Below are 14,953 nucleotides of genomic sequence, written 5' to 3'. Positions count from 1 at the left end.
TTTTTGCTAATGCATACTTTCTCTTTTAAAATGTAAATACTTCTAATTATATGGTTTTTATGTCTTTCCTCCTTGTGTTTATTGAAAGTCATAAGCTTAAATGAAAACTTTAAAAAGTTAAAAAAAACAATACTACATTTGCCTTGATAAATTAAAAAATGGAGATGCCTTTCTTAAGTCTCTTTGCCTTCTAGAAGGACTTGGCTATTACTCAGCTGCCAGAAAAACATATATTGAACACACTGCAAAATTCTCTTTGCTCCACACACTCCTAGAAGATAAGAAGTCTTTTATCATTCTTGTCTTGTTAGAGACAGCTAGGTAGCTCAGTGGATAGAGTGCTGGGCCCAGAATCAGAAACATCTGAATTCACTTCAGGCTTTAGAGACTTACTAAGTGTGTCCCTGGTTAAGTAAGTGCTCAATAAATGCTTTAAAGACTGCTGAACAAATCTTTTTTATCAGAGCTTCATTCACTGTTCTGTGTAGAGCTATTCCTCTAGTGAATGAAGACATGAGGTCATGAAAACCAAAATGGACATTCTTCATGAGCCTGTTTTCACCAAATAGTTCCCTAAAGCCTATAAAGTAACCGAAAATGACGTTTGGGATGAATTGGTGTTGATCGGAATTTACTCTCTCATCCTCTGGTTTAAAAAAAAAAACAACAACAAAAAACATGAAGTCCCCTTCCAAAAGAGAAAGGACTCCGTTTTAAAGCCATCTAGAAAATATTCCTTTTTATAAACCTAGTCTATAAAGATCCTAAACATGCTATTCAAACTCATGTTATTATGAGAGAAGATGGCCCCTCTGCAGTGGATTGCATTGCATGACCTGTGAAGGTGCCTCCCAGTGGCCTCCAAACAATGGCCCATATCCTGGAACAGCAAATTGATTGGAAATTAATCCAATTAATTGAAGCATCCCCGTACACAGATGAATCTTCCCTCTTTTCTTAGTCAAATGTGCTGGCTGGGTCAAATGCCTCTCCTGGACAATGTGCAACTTCCTGCTGAAGAGCAACGGCCCCTGAGTTCCACCGTTCGTTCAGTCTTCAGGCTTTCCATCTTGCTTCTATAGACTGCTGAAACCCGGGGTCACATCCATACCGCTACAAAGATTCAGAAGAGCAAAGCATTCATGTCACACATGTAATAAAGGTGTTAGAACTGTCTTTAAAGGAGACGTTTATTAGTTCCGGTGTTACCGCAAGACAACATTTTGAAATACAGAAAAGACAAAAATAGATGAACTTTACTTTTATACTGGAATTAAGAATTTAAATTCAATATATGTTATTGGTTTTCTAATCTTAAAGGAAATTATATCTATTCAGGGAACCTCGATGAATCAAAAACACTCGTTTCAAAGCAGGTGACCTAGACTGACATCATGACTGTTCTTCAGGACCGAATAAATCTTCCAGGAGTGGCACGTATCTGACGCATTTCACCGGAAGAGGAGGAGGCACATAATCCCAGACATCATCAGTCTATAAGAGAAACAACAGAACATACTTAGGATTTGCAGCTTGAGTTGTCCAAGGTTTACATGAAAGCTACTGAGGAAACAAAAAGATTTCATTAAAGTAGGTCTGCTTCAGAGGACAACTAAAATGCTTAGGAGTCCAATTTCTTCATTTGTTCATTATTTAAAAAAGAAAAATCTGTTCTTCCATCAAGTACATTATGAAAATGTTTGGACCAAGTAGTAGTCAAGAGATCTGGATTTTGGACCATGATTGTCACTATCTGTTGGTCTATAATCTTGGTTAGGACACTTTCTATATGGTCAACTAGATAAGATACTTTTAAAAATTATTTTTAAATTCTTTTTAGCTCTTACCTTCCATCTTGGAATCAATACTGTATATTGGTTCCAAGGCAGAAGATTGGTAAGGGCTAGGCAATGGGGTTCAAGTGACTTGCCCAGGGTCACATAGCTGGGAAGTATCTGAGGCCAGATTTGAACTTAAGACCTCCTGTCTCTAGGTCTGACTCTCAATCCACTGAGACACCCAGTTGCCCCCTAGATAAAATACTTTTTGAAGAAAATTTTTAAATTAGGTCATTATAGTCCCTCTTGCCAATAGTTCAGTTATCATTTGCTTTAGGTTATCTAGACAAGTCACTGTTGCCTAGGAGAAAAGGGAAATAAGTTGGGTATTTCTACATGCTTCAATTTTACCACAGCAATTGAACACATTCATTGTTCAAGATATTCAGGAACTTAGATCTCAAATTAAGGAATATTTATTACATTTGTTAAAACAAATTATTCACCTAAAGGATGGAAATGGGAAAAATAATTCATTAATTAAGTCATTTTTCCTTTCCAATCACAAACTTTGTAGGAACCCTTATACCACATATGGGAATCATGCAAGGAAAATGATACCTGCTCTGCCAACATTTTAAAGTTACGAAAATTATTTTACCTTTCTGGGTTCTCAGACTTTTTGTCTGTAAAGTTAGGTGACTCTATCATCTATTGATGATCTCTATGTTATCTTTAAATTACAAATCTATGATCCTTATGTTCAGTGACAAACATAATCCTGCCTACCTTTCTTTAGGAAGGCAATCAACCAATTTCTAGCAAGATTTTTTTTAAGTTTCAACCAATGTCATATGAACATGACACTGGAGTCACTCACTGGCTATTTTCTTAAAATTAATTTTTTTTCAATTAACAAGCATGTATTATCTCTTCCTTCTACATTTCCCCCATTGGGGAAAACATAACCTTTGTAATAAATATTCATAGGTAAGCAAAACATATTGCCGTATTGACCATGTTCAAAAATGTCAATCTCATTCTGCAACTTGAGTTCATCTCATCACTGTACTGATCATAGTCCTTAAGTTTTTCAAAGTTGTCTTTACAATGGTGTCATTATAGAAATGGTTTTCCTAGTTCTGTTCACTTCGCTCTGCATCACTTCATACAAGTCTTCTTAGATTTCCCTGAAACCATTCCTTTCATCATTTCCTATAGCATAATAATATTCCATTACATTTAGATTATATAACTTTATCATTCCCCAATTGATAGGTATCCCTTTGTGACTAATAAACAGGTTTTATAAATGTTTTTGTACATATAGGATCTTTTTATTTTTCTTTGTGCTTCTTGGAAGATAGTTCTAGTAATGGTATTGCTAGGTCATGAAAGGATAATTTTAGGGTTGTGACCTAATATAAATTATTTTTGGTTGCCAGAGAATATTCCAAATAAAATACCCAAGTCAGTTTGGAAATTTATGGTGCTTTAATTAATATAGAGGGAAGGAATTAAGGAGAAGGGAGATGGAAAAGGTGTAGGAATTCTCCCACCTGACCTGTCCCAGGGGGAGTTCAAAGTCCTCCACCACGAGGTCCTTGAAGAAGATTAGTGGCTTTTTAAGAGGATAGTGTTTGGAAGGTGAAGGAGAAAGAATCAGCCTAAACTCCGAGAGAGCTCAGAAAAGATGAACTGAACTAGGCTACTCAGCTTCCTCCAGTATGGTATCAAGGAAAACTCACCGCTAAACCCGGACAATAGCAGTCGCCACCCAAGATGATGAAACGCTCAGCACGCTCCGCCAGCCACCTCTCCACCACCAAAGAGGCCAGAGAGAGGAAGTGACATGAAATATATAGACAGTTTTTACATCACTTTCCTGTGTCTTACATGTACCAATGGTAGATTAAGATTGACTTAGGACAGCCCAGGGGTCTGTCAGCTATTTCTGATTTGTCATTTGCTAGCACATGTCTGTCATAGGCCATCCTCCTAAATACATAATCCTTAAGTATGGGTGCAGACATTCCTGTTTTTGTTAGACTAAGTAGGGTGGAGCAATCTAAAGTTCACAGTCAAAGAGTAAACATGTAGTTTAGAAATTTGTGGGGGGGGGGGGGGGGAGGATACTTTCAAACTTCTTTCCAGAATGACTAGACCAATTCACAGCTCCACCACTAGAACATTAATGCCTTGTTTTCCAACTAATAGCCTAAAAGAAAAAGTTCATGCATATGAGTGATCTATAAATAACCTATAAAATGATCTATAAATCTTATATAGATCTCTTATATAATTGAATATATAGAGTAGTGGGGCTCTCTAAGACTTCAAATCATAGGATTCTCAGCAAGTATTTCAGTATTCTAATTGAATAGCCTACAAACCTCTCAAACTCGACATGTTCAAAAGAGAACTCATAGTCTTTCCCCACAAAGCCAATCCTCTTTTCTAACTTTCTCATTACTGGCAAGGGCACCATCACTTGCCCAGTGTTCCAGGTGTGCAGTGCTGGTGTTCTCTTCAATGCTTCACTCTTACTCACTACGCATATGCAAACCTATGCCCCATCTTGTTTCACCTTTGCTACATTTCTCACATGTCTTCTCTCCACTCACATAGCTACCACAATAGTCCAGACCCTCATTACATTTTTCCTGGACTATTTCAAAAGCTGTGACATGCATGCCTCCATCCTCTGCCCTCTCTCATCCACCTTCCAGAGCTGCCAAAGTTATTTTTCTCCAGTATAGATCTGACCGTGTCATCTTGACCACTCAAAAAGCTTCTGCAGCTCTGTACTACCCCCATAATTAAATATAAAGTTTTATTGAGTATAACCTGGTCCTTTTCTATCTTTCCACTTTTTTGTTTGATTCCCACCCCATTCCACATCCTCCTACCGTTTCTCCCACATGCTTTTCTTCCTGACTCCGTGCATTTACAATAGCCATCCCTTCTGGAAAGCTCTCTTAATAGATAGATAGATAGATAGATAGATAGATAGATAGATAGATAGATAGATAGATAGATGTTGGCATTTTGTTTCCCTCCTCAGAATGTGAACTCCTCCAAAGCAGGACCCAGTTTTTGTCTTTGTTTCCAGAGCTGTGACAGACATTTATTAAGTGCTTCCTAAAGACAGATGGACATCAGTTAAATGTCTTTCCTTCCGGACAGCTAGGGAGCAGAGGTCTATTTTGATCCATAGTGGTAAACAACTGAAAGGGTTTAATTCCACACTAAAGCATTGCAGTCAAAACTGTTCCATTATCAAACGGGGTCGTGAAAAGTTAGACACAACCAAAACAACTCAACAACAACAATAACAAGGGTACACAGTTGTTTTTCTTTTGTGATTAGGTGCTTATTAGAGGTCTATGCGCTTTATCAGTAAAAGTCTACAAACACTTAGCTAAACGGAATGGAACAGGATTAGCTTCTGAGGACCAACAGGGAAGCCAGAAGAGAGAACGCCATGGAGATGCAAAAAGATAAACACTTCATAGTTTAGTCTACAGCAAACTTTTTCAAAGGAACATTATAGCAAAACAGTTTTTAAAGTAAAAATGTCCCTCTGTGGAGTAAATAATCATTTCCTAATTTATCTTTTTTTGGTGAATCTCAAATTTTTCCACAGTGTACTACTGAGTTTCACTACATTGAGCATCTCTATAGACAAAATCAAAGCATTTGCTATATTTACTATCCCCAGAATTTCATTCTCTCCTTTGAAAACAAAAGAATCGTGTGATTTGCTAAAAAATAATACATTCATAGAGGTAAAATATGCATATTGGCAAACTCCTAGTAGGGAATTTACGAATATAAAAATTTGATAACTTCTATCACAATCAAGGCAGAATCTTGTTTGTGGCTTTGGAGAAATTGCCTCATTCTGAGACAAGCAATATGCATCTTTTAAATCTAAAAGTCTATGTTATTTTCTCTTTATGGACTAATAAGGACCAAAAAGAAAAAAGCAATTTTTCAAAATCTGTGGGTTTAAAAGAAGTTGTCATCAACATAGTTCCATGATCAAGGGGGGAAAGGTATTGCTCAGTATCTCACACAACAAAGTTGATGAGATCATCGACCTATAGCTGAAAGAGACCCTGTGGTCATTGACTTCAATTCCCTCATTTTATCTATGAGGATACGGAGGTCCAGAGTAATTTTTGCAAAGTCACACAGGTAGCAAATGGTGGAGTTCATATTTGAACATTCATCCTCTAACTTCAAATCCATTGTTCTTTACATTATCCATGAAGCCTTTTGAGGGCTTCCAGTCTTGGTTTTGTGACACCTCAAGAGAGCTTTCAATCCTTTCTGGACTGTTATTAAATTTTTGAACCAAAATTAAATTGCCTTTGCTTTAATTTAATAAGTATTATATGGCAGAAAACACTTTTTGGAGGGGAAGAAAAGCTTGGAGATGTGTGAGGAAATCACAACTGGAAAGCTGGCATCATATCCATAAAAACGATGCTAGAGTTACCAACAAGTTACTCAAACTAGTGATGAGGGAAACCCCTCGAGAAGTCAAATAAGTTGATGATTATTAAAGTCACTGTAGATAAGTGATGAACAAAAGCAGCTGCTGATCTAAAAAACAGCGACCCATAACTCCTGAAACAGGAAGCAGACAACGAGGCTGGATAGAAATGAATTCAATATCAGCAGCTGAGTTAGGGAGCTAAGAGGCTCTGGATTTATCTGCTCTGACATTTTTAAAAGACAACTTAATTGGATTATATATCTAATTCTATTTTAAATTTTTTCCATTGTAGTACAAGAAGCCAGATGCAAGAGAGGAAAACAACAAAATAACAGAGGCCAATTAAGTGCCTAATTAAAAAAAAAAAAGAGCCGATCTTTATTCATCTCCAAGGGTGATAGACATGTCACTTAATTCCCCCCTATTACTACCACACAACAATTTAATTAAACAAGCATTTTTTCAACATGTGAGGCATTGTGCTAAACACGAGGGATGCCAAGATGGAATAACCTATGGACTTAACTCCGTAAGATAATAATCCAGTGGGGTTGAGGATGAGACACATACACAAGCAGCCTGGCCACAAGGGAAAATGTGATGCATGTAAAGGAAAGGCTGGGGGTAAAGGAAAGGGAAGGGGGCGGGTCAGGAGACCTCTGAAGAAGGAAAGCTTATGGAGCTGGAGAAGGGCAGTACGGCGCAGCTATCATTTGAAAGCAAATACTCCCCAGGGGATAATGACGGGCTTTCTTTCATGACAGATAGGACGATCCAATTCTCTGGCAGAGTAGATACTGGGGTCCTGTTATGATGTACAAGGTAAGAAACAAAGGGTAAAGGAGACGCGCTGCTTGACCTGGGAAGGAAGTTTTTCAAAGGAGAGGAGCAGAGGAAGGAAAGCATTCCCAGGCACGTCATCACAGATATATCGTTTAAACACAATTAGTTTCGTTTTGAAATTACATTACCCTTTGCACGCTGGAACGTCTAGTCAACGTGAACTATACTCGCCCCCCATTTCTCTCGTGCTCTCTGCACTGACTCTGCCTTCCTTCGTGGGGGCACCTCCTGCTCTGAATGGTCTCATCTCCCACTTGAAGACATTCCTTTTTCCAGGCTGGGCTTTCTTCCACTCTGCTGATAAGGCTTTTTCTAACTCTTTCCACCAAGTCATAAAAAAGTGAATTATTACTGTTGAGACGTAAGTTAATTGAGGGCAGAGTCTGCAGAGAATTTCTCCTTGTACACCCAATGCCTGGTGGTGTGAGTACTTGATAATAATAATCCGTGACTTCATGTGGGCTCCACTATTGGCAAAACACTCACATTCAGCATCTCACATGACCCTCATGACAGCCCTGGGAGACAGGCTCTAGAGATGGGACTGCCCCCTTTTACAGATGAGAAACTGAGTCTCATGGAGGTGAAGTGACTTGCCCATGGTCATGCGGCTCCCAAGCGCCAGAGACAGAATAGGAAAGCCAGGTCTTCCTGCCTACAGCACCAGCATCCTGTTCGTCATAACTTACTTCTCATAATCATGATCCATGAATTTTAATGAATGAATGCATTTTAAAATTCCCCTAATATAACTGTAGACATCTGGCACTGTGTGACTTGTGTTAGGTCTAGATATTCTTATCTGTTTTTACATTCTACTGTGCATGGAAGTACACTGGACAACGTCATTGTTGAAAGTACTGTTAGCTGTGTTGGGGTATTGTTGGAAAGACAAGAACAACCTCATACAAAAATTCCTAAAAGATACTACTAAGAAATGGGCTCCCATACCAAGAGTCTGCTCAGTGTGGCCGGAAGAGGGATCCTCCCAGACTGGTAAGATTCGCTTATTCAATATTCAATGGTTAAGGCAGTTAGTTGTCAGGAGAAATAAAAGGTACCAAAAAAAACCTGAGTATTTCCTGGCTATGATGGATGACCCGAGCAAAGCTAAATCAGTGCTAAAAGAAAAATGAAAGATAACTCTGTGCAATGCAAGGACGGGAGATGGATATAAATGTCCTCTTGGATCTTAACCAATTTTTTTTTTTGTCATTCTTGGGTAAGAACAGTTTTATAGGTATTAGGCAAACGTTTGATATGGGCAAAGGTAATTTATTGAATTTGTATGACTATTTTGGGGAGTAATTATAATCTCCAAACAGACTAGCTATAATCGATTTGGGCCATCTCAGAACTGTTAATGTTGTGGCTAGGAATGATGTTAAATGTTCAAAGTTTGCAAAACACTGACATACAGCATCTCGTTTGATCCTCAGGACAACCCTGTGAAATGGAGCCTTTTATGATGTTTGAGAGGCTATTAAAAACTGTCTCACATGGATTTTGTGGAGCAAAGCACCGGGGAAGGTAAGTCAATGACTCATGTTTGAATCTCTAAATTTTCCAGAACTGGGGGCAGAATTCATCCTGGTTCCTCGGTGAAGACGGAGACTTCAGCAAAGTCTCATTTTTACAGGATTTTGATGATTTGACTTACCTCTGCCACCTTGGGGGCCAGTTCATTAGTATATCCAGATTGTGTATAAGATTTTACAGGAAACCTATCCGTGTCCTCTTACATTTCCCTGACAACATCTCCGTTCTCTTATCACAGATGCAGGGAACTTATCTGAGATTTACACCCATATCATAAGAACCAAAGTACTTGACAGAAAAGCCAAGATGGCTTCCCCGGATTTGTGATTTTTGATTAGTACGTGATACAGTTTGCAAATGATGCTCCTTTAATATTTGGCTCAGTCTATGTGGGGCTTTTACTACTACTGTTACTTTATATTGGCAACTTATAAACTTAGTCAATTTGGACTAGGAAGGAGGTAGGAGTCAAAGGAACCAGAAGGAGATAATCCCATTTAGGAACTTGGCTGTGTCAGAGAGGAGAGGTGGATGGCTATTGTTTGCAGGGCTGGGTAAGATAAAATGAAAGGGTGGGTTTTTTTTTTTTTTAGTATTGGGGAGATCTGGGCATATTTATAGGCCAACAAGGGAAGGAGTCAAGGGATAAGGAGAAACTGGAGGTAGAAGACATGGGCGAATATTTACATTGCTCTCCTTTGCTTCTCCTCCTCTCCGTTTGACTGTTGTTTCTTCTTAATCTCCATGGATGGTGAGTTAAAATTGTGTCTTATTCTGGTCCCTTTGATGACTACCCCCTTTCTAGACATAGTTTTAGTAATAGTAGTATGAAAGGAGATGGCAAAGAGGAACCTAAAAGTCACATACAGACTGCCTCAATATCAAAGGAGCATAATTTGCAACAGCTCCAAACTATGTAACATACCAATGGAAGAAAAATAAAGCATAAAATGTGGCTACAGGGGTCCGTAGATCGAGATCCAGGTCCAGAAATGAGAGGTCCTCGGTTCAAATCTGATCTCAGACACTCGCCTAGCCCTTACTGCTCGCCTGTCTTGGAAGCAATACTTAGTATTAGTATTCATATAGTATTGCTTCCAAGACAGAAGGTAAAGGTTTAAAAAAATCTTTTTTTGAAATGTGTAAGAGATGACAGGGACTTCTAATCAAAAGAATAAAATCAGCTATTGCATTTTGTCCCTTGATGCCATACTACCAAATGTAACAACTGCTTTCCAAATGTCAAAACAATGGCTTGAATAATAATTGGTACTATGAGCAATAGTAATTAATTAATTAAAAGCAACATTAATTCACACTATATGTCTACTGCATGCAGAAGCAATTTGAATTTCAGTTCTCAATAATCTAAGCTAGAAGAAAGTTATTTTCTTTATCCGACAGCCTAACAGGCAAATAGCTGTTTACATACAGACTCCGGCACCAGCAGAAAGGAGGTAAACAGCACGACAAATACCTGAAAGGCGTGCCTCAAAGAGCCTCATAAATACACTTCTGCATTTCCTAGCTAAGGCCTACGTGTCCCAGAATAACAATGGGAATGAGCGCATGTGTTCATATATTTTCTCTTTCATAGTGCGGGGCTGAAAAGACTTCTAGTTGTGCTTAGAACTGGTTTCTGAAATATCAAAAGATAAGATGGTGGTCTTACAAAGCCAAAGTTAACAAGTTTCCATGAGTACCTATTTGGTGTATTTGTTGTTGCTGTCTTAATTTGAATTCTGAGATGAATCAGAGAAGCTCAAAAACCAGGAGGACCTATTTTTGCAAGTTTTATAGCTACCATGTATGGATAATCAATACAAAATGGAAGCGATGTCTCCAAAAGAAGACTGCAATAGAGTTGGAATCAGGGATGCCCACACCGAACAGGGAAAGATAAACCAAACTTCCGATCGCTATCTAAATTATTATTGGGCGATGCCTAATGCTAGTTGAGAAATCAGTCCAAAATGAGAAAGGTGATGAGATAAAGTGAAGAGGTCAAAGTCATGAGTAGCATTTGACTTACTTAAATCTGCATCAGGAAATGCTGTTTTCATTAGATTAAACAATTGGCGAACACTCATTAGGCACCTAGTATACACCAAGTGCTAGAAATACAGAGGCACCCTCACCAGACAGACAGATGGACAGATGGTTGGGCAGCTGGATATATGGACAGGCAGATAGATAGATAGATAGATAGATAGATAGATAGATAGAAATTAGCTATATGGATGGAAGGATGGACAGACAGATGGATGGACAGATAGAAATTAGATATATGGATGGATGGATGGATGGATGGATGGACAGATGGACTGACAGATGGATGGACAGACATAGATAGATAGATAGATAGATAGATAGATAGATGTTGAAAGAAAGATAAGTTTCTGCCCTTAAGGAGTCAGAGCATCATATGGAATAAAACCAAAAATGACTTCTACTATTAAGCATTTGACTATTAAGACAAAGGCCAAGGAAAGTAGGATAAACTGTTGTCGAATAGTTTTTCAGTCATATCTGACTTTTTATGCTGTCGAATGGTTTTTCAGTCCTATATGACTCTTTATGTCCCCATTTGGGATTTTCTTGGCAAAGACACTAGAACACTTTGCCATTTCCTTCTCCGGTTCATTTTACAAATGAGGAAACTGAGGCACAGTCAAGTGACTCACAAAGCTAGCAAGTGTCTGAGGCCAAATTTGAAATCAGGAAGATGAGTCTTCCTGACTCCAGGCCTGGAGCTCTATTCATTGTACCACCCAGCTGCCTCAGGGAGAAACAATCTCTAAATGGCATACTGTTGCAAGTACTCTGAGTATGTCCTGTAGTATCTAGAGAATGTGTGTCATTAAATATATGGAGAAAATCATGCATGGGACATCTCAGGGACCTTCTAATTCTGAGTTTCTAACACTTCATGAGAAAAGGAGTTCCCAATTTTTTCCCAAGGAAAAATGTATTTTTTATTCTCTAATGTTCAAATAGCTGTAGAAAAGGATAATTTAAGTTATTTGGAGAAGAGGAACGAATCAGAGCCTCTCTTCCTACTTGTGGATGTCACCCACGTGGTAAATCAAGTCTAGCTCTGAGATCTAATCTCTGGATTAGAAGCATCTTTGTATTCATAGATTATAAACTATTTACTACTTGGCTCTGTAATTTTATTACTTCATCTGTCTTTATGAGCTCTATAAAATTATGCTTTTAAAGAATACTCACTAAAAATTCACTTTCCCTTCTGGGAATTATTATTCTAATCCCAAACTGAAACCTTTCTTCTTTCCAGGGCCTGGGGGCTGGCAGTATCTTTCTGTTCTAGCTAAATTCTCATTATCGTCTAACTCAATCCTTTCAGCTTTCACAGTTGGCTTCCCTTTTAATCTTACAAGTAGTTTAAGGATGAACACATCCCAACAGCATCTTCCCTTCAAAGTAACCATCTCAAAGTGAAGACATCAAGCTTATTGGGACACTTTCTGGGCAACACTTCTAGTCCTGAATGAATAACATTCTAACTTCTTTAATATCCCTTCCTAAAGAACATATTTCATTCATATCCAGAACATAGCCATTTCCTGGTCTGTCATCTCCTGTTTAATCCATAGCACCCAGCATGGGTCTACCAAGACTCTCATTTTTCAGAAATAAAGCCAGAGAATTCAGAACTAAAAAGGAAGTTTCAAAAGATGATGGGGGATGGTGGGTAGTTATATGGCTCAGTGGATAAAGAGCTAGGCTTGGAGACAGAAGGCCCTGGGTTCAAATATGACCTCAGACACTTCCTAGATATGTGACCCTGGGCAAGTCACTTTGTTCCAATTGCCTAGCTCTTATCAGTCTTCTGTTACTCAGAATCAATTCTGAGACAGAAGACAAGGATTAAAAAAAGAAGGATTGTCTTATTATTAGATGTGTTTAATTGTCCTATCTCATGGCTACTAAGGAACTAATAATATTTCTTAAGTTAACGATGTACAAATAGACTGCAAAGAAGTTATGTGACTTATACTGGGTCATATAGCTAATAAAGTATGGCTGGAAGACTAGATCTCAGAATGTTACCCTCCCAATGCAATGTTCTCCCCCATCTACCATGCTGAAACAATGAAGTGACTTAAATATGAGCTTAAAGATGAAGATGACTGACTTATTAAGCAATCAGAATTTTTGTTGTTTTTAAGTAGAACAAGATATTTCTAAGAAACATTTCTAAGAAAAAGAGTATGGAAGTATGGAAGAGACTTCTAATGATCAAATTTCATCCCACCAAAATTCAAAATACAGTATAACTGGGGGCAGCCAGATAGCTCAGTGGATAGAGAACCAAGCTTAGAGACAGGAGGTTTGGGGTTCAAATCTAGCCTCAGACACTTCCTAGCTGTGTGACCCTGGGCAAGTCACTTAACTCCTATTGCCTAGCTCTTACCGCTCTTCTGCCTTGGAATCATTACACAGTATTGATTCTAAGATGGAAGTTAAGGTTTTGTTTTGTTTTTAATAGTCTCACTAACACCATCTTAAATGAATCATTTCTATAGAAGAACACTTGGCAATTAAAGATTTTAGTCCTTAACACTTCCAGGGAACAGTCAATTGGCCTAGAGCAGTGAAGGTGAACGTATGGCGTGGGTGCCAAAGATGGCATGCAGAGCACTCTCTGTGGGCAAATGGCCATCCCCTTGCCACCCACACCCCCCAGAGTTCATTACTAGAAAGGCAGGGAGACCTGGACAGGGCTGTTCCCCTCCCTCTCTCCATCATACCTTTTTTCACATGTCCCACCCCTCTGCTCATCAGCCAATGGGAGGGCACAGTGGGTAAGGTGGGTGGCTCACAGGCAGCAGAGCTGGAGGGGAGCAGAGCACTCAGGCCACTCCCCTGTCCCTCTTCACCTGCACTGAGGATATTCCTCACATGATCTGCCCCTCTGCCCAGTGGCCCAATGGGAGCACTTTTTTCCTCCCCTGTGTGGGGTAAAGGGGGTGAGGCTGGGGTCACAGCACCTGGTCTCGGGGGGGGGGGGCAATGTCATCTCTTAAAAGGTTTGCCATCACTGGACTAGATTAAAGCTTCAGCCCATTCTACTACCAGATGCTTATTCCCATAGCAAGAATATTAAATTATATTATATTATGGACAGGTAGAAGAGTATTTTCCTAGTGGTATGAAAGACTAACTGTGGGGTTTTTTTTAAATAGAGGACAAAAAGGAACAGTATAGATATACAGTCCCTGGAAGCTCTTTCTAGTGTTATAACTGGATAAATTCATTTAATATGCTCTGAATAAAATTCCCTTTCAAAATACTCATATTCACAATGTCTAAAGCTCATCACCATATAAGGTCCAACCTATGACTATCTATATACACTACACAGCTTATATTGTTAAAATACCAAAACATTTGGTTGAACAGTGAAAAATTCAAACATCCAGATAACTATGAAATTCCAGATAATAACAAAAACATATAATAATAATTAATAATTAATATTTACATTACTACATTAAGGTTTACAGAGTGTTTACATATGATATCTCATTTGATTCTCTTGTTTAATAGTAATATGACTTCCTTTTATTTTTCTATGGATATTTGAGAGTTATAGAGACATAAATTAGTAGTTATCAATGTTATAAAAGTCAATCATAATCCTTGCTACCATCTTGAATATTTAATATTCAAATGTTTTTATGATCTCATCAGTTTAAGACTTCCCTACAATGATGGAGAACACAATTGTTGTAGAATATCTTAATCCATTCTCCTGTGCAAGCAAGGCTAGTTTTCCTTTAAAAGGTATTAAAATCATTCTCGAGAGAGGATTGCCTGAGGGACATAATTTCTTGGTTGTCTGCATACAAAACAACTAGAATGAGCTCCAAGAACTCTGAATCTTGACAGCTGGAAAAGGATGAGCAACTCTGACAAGGGAGCTTCTCTCAGTTGAATCAAACAGAAGTGGTTTCAATATCTAAATTCACTAAATAGCCTCCTCTTGGTATGACTAAATAAATCTCCTTTTGTTATCTGTTGAATGATCTATTAGTGTCCAATTTGTGTTTCAGTATTGAACTTAAACTACCAGGGGGCTGGCCTGAGTCAGGACCATCCAAGAACAAGCAATACATCTACTCTGGTCCATCATGAGTGACTCCTGTCCACCTTCTCTCAAAAGTTCACTCCAGTTCCAGAGATGGGAGTCAAGATGGTGGAATAAAACAAGAGAAGCCCCTAGTCACCATGAGAATCCTCTCCAATCAATATTAAAATATCA

The 14,953-nt window shown here is 38.5% G+C and overlaps 1 protein-coding gene across 3 annotated transcripts in view; it reads right to left on the bottom strand.

The window, feature by feature from the left end:
- Positions 1-1,157: 1,157 nt before the first annotated feature.
- EFHC2 (EF-hand domain containing 2) overlaps positions 1,158-14,953 on the bottom strand; it is a 222,997-nt gene continuing 209,201 nt past the window's right edge. For all 3 annotated transcript variants that reach the window (XM_007493310.3, XM_007493311.3, XM_056826099.1), the window contains one exon: positions 1,158-1,494. In XM_007493310.3, the coding sequence (XP_007493372.1) occupies positions 1,393-1,494 (102 nt within the window). In that variant the 3' untranslated portion in view covers positions 1,158-1,392. The remainder of the gene's footprint in view (positions 1,495-14,953) is intronic.

Source organism: Monodelphis domestica, chromosome 4 (genome assembly GCF_027887165.1).
Source record: "Monodelphis domestica isolate mMonDom1 chromosome 4, mMonDom1.pri, whole genome shotgun sequence".
In the NCBI taxonomy this organism is placed as follows: domain Eukaryota; kingdom Metazoa; phylum Chordata; class Mammalia; order Didelphimorphia; family Didelphidae; genus Monodelphis; species Monodelphis domestica.
The sequence above is the reverse complement of the archived record's forward strand: the minus strand, read 5'-3'. Positions and strand labels throughout refer to the sequence as shown.